Below are 13,612 nucleotides of genomic sequence, written 5' to 3' on the forward strand. Positions count from 1 at the left end.
GGGAGCGGTGGAAGAGAGAAGGAAAGGGAGGAAGGGAGCGATGGAAGAGAGAGAGAAGAAAAGGAAATGAAGGGAAGGGAGGAAGGGAGCGATGGAAGAGAGAGAAGAAAAGGAAATGAAGGAAGGGAGGAAGGAGCGGTGGAAGAGAGAAGGAAAGGGAGGAAGGGAGCGATGGAAGAGAGAGAGAGAGAAGAAAAGGAAATGAAGGGAAGGGAGGAAGGGAGCGATGGAAGAGAGAGAAAGAAAAGGAAATGAAGGGAGGAAGGAGCGGTGGAAGAGAGAGAAGAAAAGGAAATGAAGGGAAGGAGGAAGGGAGCGGTGGAAGAGAGAAGGAAAGGAGGAAGGGAGCGATGGAAGAGAGAGAGAAGAAAAGAAATGAAGGAAGGGAGGAAGGGAGCGATGGAAGAGAGAAAGAAAAGGAAATGAAGGAAGGGAGGAAGGAGCGGTGGAAGAGAGAAGGAAAGGGAGGAAGGGAGCGATGGAAGAGAGAGAGAAAGAAAAGGAAATGAAGGGAAGGGAGGAAGGGAGCGATGGAAGAGAGAGAAGAAAAGGAAATGAAGGGAGGAAGGAGCGGTGGAAGAGAGAGAAGAAAGGAAATGAAGGAAGGGAGGAAGGGAGCGGTGGAAGAGAGAAGGAAAGGGAGGAAGGGAGCGATGGAAGAGAGAGAGAGAAGAAAAGGAAATGAAGGGAAGGAGGAAGGAGCGATGGAAGAGAGAGAAGAAAAGGAAATGAAGGGAGGAAGGGAGCGGTGGAAGAGAGAGAAGAAAAGGAAATGAAGGGAAGGGGAGGAAGGAGCGGTGGAAGAGAGAAGGAAAGGGAGGAAGGGAGCGATGGAAGAGAGAGAGAAGAAAAGGAAATGAAGGGAAGGGAGGAAGGAGCGATGGAAGAGAGAGAAGAAAAGGAAATGAAGGGAGGAAGGGAGCGGTGGAAGAGAGAGAAGAAAAGGAAATGAAGGGAAGGGAGGAAGGGAGCGGTGGAAGAGAGAAGGAAAGGGAGGAAGGGAGCGATGGAAGAGAGAGAGAAGAAAAGGAAATGAAGGGAAGGGAGGAAGGGAGCGATGGAAGAGAGAAAGAAAGGAAATGAAGGGAAGGAGGAAGGGAGCGGTGGAAGAGAGAAGGAAAGGAGGAAGGGAGCGATGGAAGAGAGAGAGAGAAGAAAAGGAAATGAAGGGAAGGGAGGAAGGAGCGATGGAAGAGAGAGAAAAAGGAAATGAAGGAGGAAGGGAGCGGTGGAAGAGAGAGAAGAAAAGGAAATGAAGGGAAGGGAGGAAGGGAGCGGTGGAAGAGAGAAGGAAAGGGAGGAAGGGAGCGATGGAAGAGAGAGAGAAGAAAAAGGAAATGAAGGGAAGGGAGGAAGGGAGCGATGGAAGAGAGAGAAGAAAAAAAGGAAATGAAGGGAAGGGAGGAAGGAGCGGTGGAAGAGAGAAGGAAAGGGAGGAAGGAGCGATGGAAGAGAGAGAGAAGAAAAGGAAATGAAGGGAAGGGAGGAAGGGAGCGGTGGAAGAGAGAAGGAAAGGAGGAAGGAGCGATGGAAGAGAGAGAGAGAAGAAAAGGAAATGAAGGGAAGGAGGAAGGGAGCGATGGAAGAGAGAGAAGAAAAGGAAATGAAGGGAGGAAGGGCGGTGGAAGAGAGAGAAGAAAAGGAAATGAAGGGAAGGGAGGAAGGAGCGGTGGAAGAGAGAAGGAAAGGAGGAAGGAAGCGATGGAAGAGAGAGAGAAGAAAAGAAATGAAGGGAAGGGAGGAAGGAGCGATGGAAGAGAGAGAAGAAAAGGAAATGAAGGGAAGGGAGGAAGGGAGGCGGTGGAAGAGAGAAGGAAAGGAGGAAGGGAGCGATGGAAGAGAGAGAGAGAAGAAAAGGAAATGAAGGGAAGGAGGAAGGGAGCGATGGAAGAGAGAGAAGAAAAGGAAATGAAGGGAGGAAGGGAGCGGTGGAAGAGAGAGAAGAAAAGGAAATGAAGGAAGGGAGGAAGGGAGCGATGGAAGAGAGAGAGAAAAAAGGAAATGAAGGGAAGGAGGAAGGGAGCGATGGAAGAGAGAGAAGAAAAGGAAATGAGGGGAAGGGAGGAAGGAGCGGTGGAAGAGAGAAGGAAAGGAGGAAGGGAGCGATGGAAGAGAGAGAGAAGAAAAGGAAATGAAGGGAAGGGAGGAAGGGAGCGATGGAAGAGAGAGAAGAAAAGGAAATGAAGGGAGGAAGGGAGCGGTGGAAGAGAGAGAAGAAAAGGAAATGAAGGGAAGGGAGGAAGGGAGCGGTGGAAGAGAGAAGGAAAGGGAGGAAGGGAGCGATGGAAGAGAGAGAGAGAAGAAAAGGAAATGAAGGGAAGGGAGGAAGGGAGCGATGGAAGAGAGAGAAGAAAAGGAAATGAAGGGAGGAAGGAGAGCGGTGGAAGAGAGAGAAGAAAAGGAAATGAAGGGAAGGGAGGAAGGGAGCGGTGGAAGAGAGAAGGAAAGGGAGGAAGGGAGCGATGGAAGAGAGAGAGAGAAGAAAAGGAAATGAAGGGAAGGGAGGAAGGGAGCGATGGAAGAGAGAGAAGAAAAGGAAATGAAGGGGAGGAAGGGAGCGGTGGAAGAGAGAGAAGAAAAGGAAATGAAGGGAAGGGAGGAAGGGAGCGGTGGAAGAGAGAAGGAAAGGGAGGAAGGGAGCGATGGAAGAGAGAGAGAAGAAAAGGAAATGAAGGGAAGGGAGGAAGGGAGCGATGGAAGAGAGAGAAGAAAAGGAAATGAAGGGAAGGGAGGAAGGAGCGGTGGAAGAGAGAAGGAAAGGGAGGAAGGGAGCGATGGAAGAGAGAGAGAGAAGAAAAGGAAATGAAGGGAAGGGAGGAAGGGCGATGGAAGAGAGAAAGAAAAGGAAATGAAGGGAGGAAGGGAGCGGTGGAAGAGAGAGAAGAAAAAGGAAATGAAGGGAAGGGAGGAAGGGAGCGATGGAAGAGAGAGAAGAAAAGGAAATGAAGGGAAGGGAGGAAGGGAGCGATGGAAGAGAGAGAAGAAAAGGAAATGAGGGGAAGGGAGGAAGGAGCGGTGGAAGAGAGAAGGAAAGGGAGGAAGGGAGCGATGGAAGAGAGAGAGAAGAAAAGGAAATGAAGGGAAGGGAGGAAGGGAGCGATGGAAGAGAGAGAAGAAAAGGAAATGAAGGGAGGAAGGGAGCGGTGGAAGAGAGAGAAGAAAAGGAAATGAAGGGAAGGGAGGAAGGGAGCGATGGAAGAGAGAGAAGAAAAGGAAATGAAGGGAAGGGAGGAAGGGAGCGATGGAAGAGAGAGAAGAAAAGGAAATGAAGGGAAGGGAGGAAGGGAGCTCTGGTGGGGCAGTGGTTAGAGTGCCATATTGCAGACTTAACTGCCCACGGCCCACAGTTCCAACTCCCACCGGGCTCCACGTTGACTCAGCCTTCCGTCCTTCCGAGATCAGCCCAAGGGGGACCCAGATGGTTCCGGCCACAGGCTGTAAACTGCTTAGAGGGGGATGTAGAGCTCTGTGAAGCGGTATATATATATAAGTCTTTGTTGCTATTTCTGGGGCAGTGGTTCCCAACCTTTTTTTCGCCCCGCGCCCCTAAAGAAATTTCACTCGAACCTCGCACCCCCTGAAATAAATAATAAATAAAAATGCCAACGTATAGCCAATATCCTCTTATTTACCTGGACTTTTCTCGCACCCCCCTGGGATATCGTCTCGAGCACCCCCAGGTTGGGAACCCCTGTTCTAGGGGAAGCTCTTGAGCGCCAACCAGTTTATTCTCCCTCCCCCCGCCCTCCTTCCCCAGGAGAGTTCCGATTACTTGGACCGCGGCCAGAGCAGCAGCAGCTTCAGCCGGAAGGGGCCCAGCACCATCCAGAAGATCAAGGAAGCCCTCAACTTCATGAGGAACCAACATTTTGAGGCAGGTTTGCTCAGCAGGCGAAGGAGCCACGGCTGCTGCAGAACCATCAGAATCAAGGTGGCTTCTGGGCACGGCTGCATCTTCCCTGGGTGCCCCCTACCCACCGCCTCCCTCTCGCTCGTTAACAAGCCCCCTCTCCCGGGCTAAAGAGGGTTCCCCACCTCCCCACCCCAAAGAGACCTCCCCAGCTGACCCCAGACCACCCTCCCGACCGCTAATGAGCCTGTCTTACCTGGGAGCAGGTGCCCTTCATCGCCTTCTACCGGAAGGAGTACGTAGAACCCGAGCTGCACATCAATGATCTCTGGAGGGTCTGGCAGTGGGACGAGAAGGTGAGGACCGGTTTGGGGAGGGGGTGTGTGTGTGGAGTGGGGCGGCTCTTTCATCAAGAGTTAACCCACCTACCAGGTCGATGGCTCTTTTGGTTGGAGGAGCAGAGCTGGGCCCAGCTGGACTAAGAAGAACGGATTCAGTCTCTCTCTGCTTCTGCCTTTTTTAAAAAAAATATTTTATTTTATTTTAATACAAACAGTCCATTTTCCATTTAAATTGTGTCGTCTGGGTACAACTACCTTGTGCAATAACAATGACAGTTTATACGTATTCATTGCTTGGTATTAATACTCTATTCTTACTTAATACTAAGATGCATAGTATATCTAATTCTTATAACGTTCCCCATCTTAACATTTTAATCTTTTTCATTCACATATTTACTATTTTTCACTAGTCTTCTTTAATTTCTAAGTTCCATATTTATTTTCCAGCCATTGATAAAGTAACTCCCATATCATATATAACGTTCATTTTGTTCCTTTAATTGCTAGCATTAGCCTATTCCAGTGGTGGCTAACCTTTTTGGGCTCCTGCGCCAAAAATTGTGCGTGCATGCGTGCGTGCCAGCACCCAAAAGGCAATGCGCGTGACACCCCCTGTACACGCATGCACGATTCCCCCCTGCTTACCTGCACTGCACATGTGCACACCTCCCAGCTGATTTTCGGCCCATTTGAGGCCTTTCTTGGCCTCCCAGAGGCTCGAGGGAAGCCTCTGCAGCCTTTGTAGGCCGAAAAATGGGCCCGTTTCATCGTTTCCAGTATTTCTGGAAATACAGGAAGTGACGAAACGGGCCCATTTTTCAGCCTGCTGCAGAGGCTTCCCTCAAGTCTCTGGGAGGCCAAGAAAGGCCTCAAATGGGCCGAAAATCAGCTGGGAGGCCCGCACCTGCGCAGTGCAGGTAAGTTTGCCTGGGGCTCGCGACCCGGCACAAATGCATTGCTGTCTGGGGAATTCTGGGAGTTGGAGTCCATCGGTCTTCCAAGGTTGGCCACCCCTGCTCTTCTCAGGGAAATGTTGGCCTATCTCAAGGAAGCCTGGTTCAGTGGCCAGAGCCCCAGGATTTAGGAGGCTGTGCCGATGCTCCCGGTGTTGGCGGCTTCCTCTCACGGTTGGGAAGGAAGAGGGGGAGAAGCACGAAGGCGCCGGGCAAACGCGATTCCTCTGCTCTCCTCCCCCAGTGGACCCAGCTGAAGATCCGCAAGCAGAACCTGACCCGCCTCTTTGAGAAGATGCAGGCCTACCAGTACGAGCAGATCTCTGCCGACCCAGACAAGCCCCTGGCGGACGGCATCCGGGCCCTGGACACCACGGATATGGAGAGGTATCCCCCCTCCCTCTCGCCTCTCCCCTCCCCGGAGGGCAGCCAGCCTCTCCTCCAAGCCTCCCTTTTCCACCCATAAAGGGGGAACATTTGTAGCTCACGGTTGACGTGAGGGGGTCCCTGGTGCTCTCTGAGCCGGGTGGTTTTCTTGCAGACGTTTTGTGACCAAACTAGGGAATGTCAGCAGTGCTAGAAGAGGAGGGGGTTGCAGAGAGGAGAAGGAGGAGGGGGAAGAAGAGGAAGTGGCGGGGGGAGGAGAACTGCAGGATCCTTGGTGCTCTCTGAGCTGGGTGGTTTCCTTGCAGATGTTTTAAGATAAGATAAGATAAATTTATTGTCATTGTACTCAGAAACCTGAGAACAACGAAATGAGGTGCTCTTCCACAACATACAACTGAACAACACCAAAAGACATATACAAATAACAACGTAAAACAAATTAAAATAAATAACAGTGAAAAAACTGTACAACCAGGATACATATATATATATGTTAAGACCACCAGATTCATAACTCTGCATTTAACCTGATCCCAGCACTTGGGTAAAAGCTACGTTTAAATCTACTTGTCCTGGCTTTCAGCACTCTATATATCGTCTTCCTGATGGTAGGATCTCAAACAACGAGCGGCCTGGATGCGAAGGGTCTCTCAAGATCTTTTGAATCTTCCTTCTACATCCCACGTTATACAACTCCTCCAGTGAGGGAAGAGAACATCCGCTGATCTTTTGCGCCCTTTTTAATCACTCTTTGGAGTGCCCTTTTCTCCGCCTCTGTACAACTCCTGAACCACACACAGAGGCCATAAGATAAAATGCTCTCTATAGAGCTTCGATAAAAGGCAACCAACAGACTCTCTGGCAGTGGTTATGATCTTAAAAGTCTTAAAAATACAGTCGTTGATGAGCCTTTTTTTCTAGGGCTAAAGTATTTGCCCCCCATGTTAGATCTTGTTTCAGGGTGATGCCTAAAAACTTTCATTCTGCCACCTGTTTTGTGACCAAACTAGGGAACATAATGCTAGAAGAGAGGGGGGGTTGGTGAAAAGGAGGAGGAGGAGGAAGGAGAAGAGGAGGAGGAGGAGGACTGTAGAGTCCTTAGTGCCTTTGTTGCAGACGTTTCATCATCCAACTAGGCAATGTCAGCAGTGCTAGAAGGCAATGATGTTTGCAGAGGAGGAGGAGGAGGAGGAGGAGGGAGGAGAAAAGGAAGAAAGAGAGGAGGGAGGAGAACTATAGAGTCCTTGGTGCTCTCTGAGCTGGGTGGTTTTCTTGCAGACGTTTCATGACCCAACTAGGGGACATATTCCATGCTAGAAGAGAGGGGGGGTTGGGGAGGGGAAGAGGAGGAGGAAAAGTATTGTGGGGTCCTTGGTGCTCTCTGAGTCTGATGGCTTTCTTGCAAGCATTTCGTGACCCAACTAGCGAGTATCATTTCATACCTAGTGATGATGTTACCTAGTTTGGGTAGTAAAACCTCTGCAAGAAAACCGCCAATCTGGGACCCCCTCACTTTTCCCCTTCTGGGCCCAAAGCTCTCTGCAGACGAGCTCCAGGCAGCCTCCTTTTGGGGTGTCGTGTCCCCCCCGTTTCCCCGTCCCCCCCCGCCGCGTTTCTCCCTCCTGGAAGATGCTCTCTTTGCAGGCTGAAGGACGTGCAGTCCATGGACGAGCTGAAGGACGTCTACAACCATTTCCTGCTCTACTATGGCCGAGACATCCCCAAAATGCAGAACGCCGCCAAAGCCAGCCGCAAGAAACACAAGCGGGTCCGGGAGGACGGCGAGGAGGAGGAAGGTGGGCCGCAGCCTCTTAAGGGCCTTCTGAGGGGCCTTTGACCCTGGGCCAGGGGCGCCTCCTATGCTAAAGGCCCCCGGGGTCAGGCAGATAGAATCCGTGCTGTCCAAAGGGTGGGTGGCTGGGAGGGATGGACGGAACGGTCTTTGTCCCACCCCACCGACTGCCCCACCCATCAGGCAGGGGAGATATCTGGCGGACCCTGCCCATCAAAGGATTCCGGCTGGCAGGGCCCAAGAAGGAGGCTTTCTCTGCCCTTGCCCCCCCTGCCCACCCATGGGATATTCTCCCCCTGGGGATGAGGAGGGCTCCCCCCTAAAGGCCGGCACCCAGGTTCCGACCGATGAGCCCAGCCGAAGCAAGCATGACTGAGACGATCCCATCCTCTCCCACGTCGAGCTTTCTCGAGTGCATTGTTTCGGCAGAGGCAAAACCGGGCCGAACTATTTCCCACGCAAACCCACCTAATTGAAGCCTACCGCGTCCCTCCCCCGATTAGACCGGGTCGCGTGGCCCGACTGAGTCTCGCGATCCCGTTACGAGGAAGTTTCGGCTCCGGCAACCCACCGTTGGAAGTGTCCTTGGTTCTCACGACGGCCTCCGTCGTTCTCCGGAGCCTCCGTTCCATTTCCCCCCACCCTGATCCTCGGCCAGCGGAGAAGTGAAAATGGTTGCGGCAGGAAAGACACGTTTTCAAAGCTTGACAGCCCGGCTCAGCGGCTTCGCTTGGGGGGGGAAGTGGGGGGGGCAGAAGAGCACAGCTTGTGGGGTCGGTTAGTGCTCCCCCACCTGTCACCTTTTCACTACGTTTTAGCACTTTTTAATCGTTCTTGCCTCTTACTTGAAAGTTAACTTTTATGGTTTTGGTGAGGGAGACGGGTGGTTCCAAAATTAGATAGAAAGACAGATGATAGATGATAGATGATGCATGAACAGAGAGAGAAAGAGAGGATGATGAATGCATAATACATGAGTGACAGACAGTCTGAGAGATAAAGGATGGATGGATGAGAGAGGGAAGGAAGGAGAGGTCATGATCCCTCTGCCCTTGGCTTGCCTGGGGCGCTCTGTCCCTTTCCTGTTCCCTTTCCCTCACCCAGGAAGTCTTCCTAAAGCGCTGATCTATCCCATGGCGGAAGGGTCTCTAACCTGACCATCCCGCTCTCTTTCCAGGCGAGGGAGAGGATGGAGAGGAGGACGAGCAGAAGGGGCCCGAGCTCAAGCAGGCCTCCCGCCGGGACATGTACACCATCTGCCAAACGGCAGGTCTAGGTAAGCCCTTCCCCCCCCCCCCCTCCTCCACCTTCCAGGCTACCAGTGAGCGCAGGTCTTCTCGTCCGGTTGCTCCCTGGTGCTCTTCCCACCTTCCTCCCCGTCTGCCCCACAGAATAGGATAGAATATTCTTTTCTTGGGTGAGTCTGATTGGACACCCAAGGAATTTGCCTTGGTGCAAAAAGCTCTCGGTGTACATAAAAGAAAAGAGACATTCGTCAAGGGTCAAGAATCATCCGGAAATAATACTCACAGGGTGCAATAAGCCATCAAATCCTACTAGGAAACAGTCCATAGAAATCATGAGGATACAAGCGACAAAATTACAGTCGTACAGTCACAAACGGGAGGGGATGGGTGATAAGGGGTAATGAGAAGATGAACAGTAATAGTAGTGCAGACTTTGTAAATAGTTGGACTGTGTTGAGGGAATTATTTGTTGAGCAGAGTGATGGTCTTTGGGGAAAAAAACTCCCCTTATGTCTAGTTGTTCTGGGGTGCAGGGCTTCCATAGTGTCATTCTGAGGGAAGGAGTTGAAACAGTTTATGTCCGGGGTGTGAGGGGTGTGTAGATATTTTCACAGCCCTCTCTTGGGCAGGATACAGGTCCTCGATAGAAGGCAGGTTGGTAGTAATTGTTTTTTTCTGCAGTCCTAATTTATTCTCTGGAGTCTGTGCCTGTCTTGTTGGGTTGCAGAACCGAACCAGACCATTATAAAGGTGCAGAGGACGGACTCAATCTCTGTAGAACTGGATCAGCGGCTCCTTTTGGGGCAGTTTGAGCTTCCTGCGTTGGCGCAGGAAGAAACATTCTTTGTCCCAGATGGCAGCCCTCCATCCCTCCACCCCAGGGGGCAATCCAGCCAGGGGATCCTGTAGATTCCCTATCCAGTCAGCATCTCAGAAGCCCCCTACCCCAGGCACCGTATAATTGCCACCCACAGAGCAAGCACACACCCTGCTAGAGGGGACTTCCCTGGGGGTGGCCTCCAGCAAGAGTCCAAAAGCCCGGAAGACAGAACCTCTGGTCCCAGTCACCGACCCAGATTGGATCCTGCAGGTATGTATTAAAGATACGCTTAACGTTGACGTCCGGTGGGGGGGTCTTCTGTCTAGATGGCCTGGCCAAGAAGTTTGGGCTGACCCCCGAGCAGTTCGGAGAGAATCTCCGGGACAGCTACCAGCGCCATGAGACCGAGCAGTTTCCCGCAGAACCCCTGGAGCTGGCTAAGGATTATGTCTGCAGGTGAGGGGGTCCTGCTCCCCGGGGGTGGGGGGGGCGCTCCCTTCCTTTGGTCTCCTTGGGGCAATCTGAAAAATCTCGCCTCCTCTTCTCCCCCCACCAAGCAGCATTTCTTCCCTCCATTTTAGGGAGCTTGAGGGAAATCTTGAGTTGTTTTCTGATGCCTTGGATTTGAACCTTGGCCCCGGGAGGGGAGGGCGTCAGGCCGGTGTGGAGTGCTTTGGCTAGGTACAGGTGGATCAGGTTTCCTTTGCACCTGCGACCGGATCCCCTTTCCAAAAGCAAAACCCCATCTCACCTGTGCCTCATTTTTTTCCCCCAGTCTATACGATCACTTAAGGCAGGGGTCTCCAAACTTGACAGCTGTAAGACTTATGGACTTCAACTCCCAGAATTCCTCCTCCTCCTCCTCCAGTCATGTTAGCTCAGGAATTCTGGGAGTTGAAGTCCACGAGTCTTAAAGCTGCCAAGTTGGAAGACCCTTGGAATAAAGGATAGAATAAGAATAGAATAGAATAGAATAGAATAAGAATTTGAATAGAATTGAATAAGAATTTTAGATTAGAATAGAATATAGAATAGAATAAGAGTAGAGTAGAATAAGAATAGAATAGAATAAGAATTTAAGAATAGAATAGAATAGAATAGAATAGAATAGAATAGAATAGAATAGAATAGAGAATAGAGCAGGGGTCTTCCAACTTGACAGCTGTAAGACTTATGGACTTCAACTCCCAGAATTCCTCCTCCTCCAGTCACGTTAGCTCAGGAATTCTGGGAGTTGAAGTCCACAAGTCTTAAACTGGCCAAGTTTGGAGCCCCTTGACCTAAGGGTTCTTCTGAATTTGGCTTTGGCTTTTATCAAATTCTGTTTCTCAACCGCCACAACGTTAAGAGGGATGGACTTCAACTCCCAGAACTCTCCAGCCAACTCTGCTATAAGACTTCAACTCCCAGAATTCCCCTGCTTTGAGGTGGTCAAACTTTATAATTCCCAGAATCCCCAAAGCCAGCTGTGCTTTAAGAAGGGTGGGCTTCCACTCCCAGATTCCCCAGCCAGCTGTGCTTTTAGAGGGGTGGGCATCCATTCCCAGAATTCCCCTGCTTTAAGATAGGTGAACTTTGAATTCCCAGACTACCCCAGCCAGGATGGTTGTACAATATGCCCACTTCCACTCCCAGAACCCCCCAGCCGGGGAAATCCTGGGAGTTGAATTCCACCCCTCTATTAATAGGCAGGGAATCTAATTCAAGTTTCATTTGCTGCCTTTTTTTAAAACAAGGACCCTTCCGTCTTCTGGGCCACCAATCCCTTCCCTCTGTATTTGTCTTCTGCGAGCTCCGTCCAGCGGTCTGAGAGCAGAAGAGCAGATTGTAGATAAAAAGGCGGAAAGGGTGGGTGGGGGGCTTCCGGCGGAGGGTCCGGTGGCGAATAACTCCCCCCTTTTGCCTCTGACGTTTGCAGCCAGTTCCCCACCCCCGAGGCCGTGCTGGAAGGGGCCTGCTACATGGTGGCCCTCCAGATTGCCCGAGAGCCCCTGGTCCGGCAGGTGCTGCGCCAGACCTTCCAGGAGCGGGCTAAGATCAACGTGGCCCCCACCAAGAAGGGCAAGAAGGTACGACTGGGGTGGGTGGGGGGAGGCTGGGGAGGGGGCCCTGGGGGCCTTCGGTATTTTCCAAAGCCCCAGAAGGCAGGACAAGAAACAACAGATGGAAACTTAAGGAAAGTCAGCAGCAACCTGGAATTAAGGAGAAACTTCTGAACAGGGAGGACAGTTAGCCAGTGGAACAGCCTGCCACCAGAGAAATCCTAGGTTCTCCATCAGTGGAGGCTTTTAAGACGAGTAGACAGTCCCTGAAATATGATAGGTTCTCCTGCTTGAGCGGGGGGCTGGGCTAGAAGACCTCCAGGGTCCCTTCCAGCGCGTTCTATTCTGAGCAGTCACAAGAACGGCCAAGGGAAGCCTGCAGCCCTGACCAGCGGCTCTGTTGTTGCTGGCTGGGAGGTGCTTTGGGGATACCCTGCATCCGGAACCCACAGCTGGTGGGAAGTGGGGGGGGCGCAGGGGGTGATAGAGCCCCCCCACGCCCCCCCACCTCGGTGCCGGTGACTCGGAGCGAGCCGCGCGACCTCTCCCTCCCTGCAGGACGTGGACGAGGCCCACTACGCCTATTCCTTCAAGTACCTGAAGAACAAGCCGGTCAAGGAGCTGCGGGACGAGCAGTTCCTGAAGATCTCGCTGGCCAAAGAGGAGAACCTGCTGACCATTGACATCTCCGTGGACATGAAGGGCGTGGACGGGTGAGTCGGGCCGGCGGCCGGGGGGGGCCTCCCGCTGGGCCCCCCCGCCCTTCCTCGGCCTGACCCCAGCCCTCCCTTGCAGCTACGGCAGCGACCAGAGCTACTTCGAGGAGATCAAGGCCTTCTACTACCGGGACGAGTTCAGCCACCAGGTGCAGGAGTGGAACCGCCAGCGCACCCTGGCCATCGAGCGGGCCCTGCGCCAGTTCCTCTACCCGCAGATGGCCAAGGAGCTCATGAACAAGCTCCTGCTGGAAGCCAAGGAGTGCGTCGTGAAGGTGGGTGCGGGGCGGCAGCGTTTGAGGGGGGGGCAGGAAGCGGGGGCTTGGTATGGCCTGGCGGGAGGGGGGGGAAGCCACCCGGAGTCGCTCGAGACGGCGAGCAGGTGGCATCCATCCTTTCACACAAGCTGCCCTCAACGATCGAGCCTCGATTCCCTCTCCTGGTAAATGAGGCCTTTATTTCGTTTTGCCCCATTTTACGACCTGCCTTGCCGCAGCCGTTGAGTGAATCGCCACCGTTGTTCAATGAGTAACCCGGTCGTTAAGGGGATCTGGCTCCCCCGTTGGCTTTGAAGGCCAGAAAGTTGCAACTGGTGCGCATTTGCGACGGTAGTGAGTCCCAGAGCAGTGCTCAGGGGACACCTCCCTCCCCCCCAAAAAAGGAAGTCAACGGGGAAGCCGGATTCGCTTAACGACCGGGTTCCCAACTTGAACAGCTGCCGTGATTCACGTAACCGACAGGAGAAGAAAAGTCGTAAAATGCAGCAAACCTCAAACTGAACGAAGGTCTCGTTTAGCAACGGGAATTCCAGGCTTGGCGATCCTAAGTTGGGGGGGGGAGTCCAACTCCATTTCATTGAGGACCCCATGGGGGGGGTGTTTGACCTTGGGGGATCGGGTGGGGAGGGGGCTGCCCGTGGCCTGTGGCGGCATCAAGCGCTTTGCCAGCAGAAACGGCGCTCCGTTTTCACCGGCAGATGGGGTTGCAGGAGGCCGTCGTGGCTGGAAACAGCCCGGCTGGCAGAGACCCCCGGGGGCCGCTCTTGGGCTGTTTCCAGGGTGCCCCTGCAGACCAGGTCCGGCCTGGGGGTCTTGAGTTCGACACCCCGTCCTAAGTTGAGGACCACCTGTATGTTAAACTTCATTAAACAAATTGAAATTGTTACAGTAAATTGTGACTTCTTTTTTTTTTTAAGAAAATTTTTTATTTTAACAACAAAACAACACAGACATACCACATAAAACATAAAAACATCCTCCTCCTTCATAAATTTACAAACAGTGCATCGGTTGGTTTACCTTTTTTTTTTGTGCATCCATTTCCTATAATTATATCACATAATAGCTCATATTATCAATCAATAATTGTATAACCTAATATCATCACTATAAAAATCATTTATCTATAATTTTGTTCATTCGTATTTTAACGAGATAACTATAGTTTACTTGTGATTTTAAA

At 52.0% G+C, this 13,612-nt stretch overlaps 1 protein-coding gene across 2 annotated transcripts in view; it reads left to right on the forward strand.

Moving 5' to 3' along the window:
• Positions 1 to 13,612, forward strand: part of SUPT6H (SPT6 homolog, histone chaperone and transcription elongation factor) — a 62,904-nt gene that overhangs the window by 16,214 nt on the left and 33,078 nt on the right. For both annotated transcript variants that reach the window (XM_087924116.1, XM_087924121.1), the window contains exons 9-17: positions 3,758 to 3,874; positions 4,117 to 4,206; positions 5,392 to 5,534; positions 7,179 to 7,330; positions 8,504 to 8,602; positions 9,720 to 9,849; positions 11,312 to 11,462; positions 11,994 to 12,148; positions 12,231 to 12,426. In XM_087924116.1, coding sequence (XP_087780242.1) covers positions 3,758 to 3,874; positions 4,117 to 4,206; positions 5,392 to 5,534; positions 7,179 to 7,330; positions 8,504 to 8,602; positions 9,720 to 9,849; positions 11,312 to 11,462; positions 11,994 to 12,148; positions 12,231 to 12,426 — 1,233 coding nt within the window. The remainder of the gene's footprint in view (positions 1 to 3,757; positions 3,875 to 4,116; positions 4,207 to 5,391; positions 5,535 to 7,178; positions 7,331 to 8,503; positions 8,603 to 9,719; positions 9,850 to 11,311; positions 11,463 to 11,993; positions 12,149 to 12,230; positions 12,427 to 13,612) is intronic.

Source organism: Pseudonaja textilis, chromosome 1, assembly GCF_049901715.1.
Source record: "Pseudonaja textilis isolate UNSWEBS1 chromosome 1, rPseTex1.2, whole genome shotgun sequence".
In the NCBI taxonomy this organism is placed as follows: Eukaryota; Metazoa; Chordata; class Lepidosauria; order Squamata; family Elapidae; genus Pseudonaja; species Pseudonaja textilis.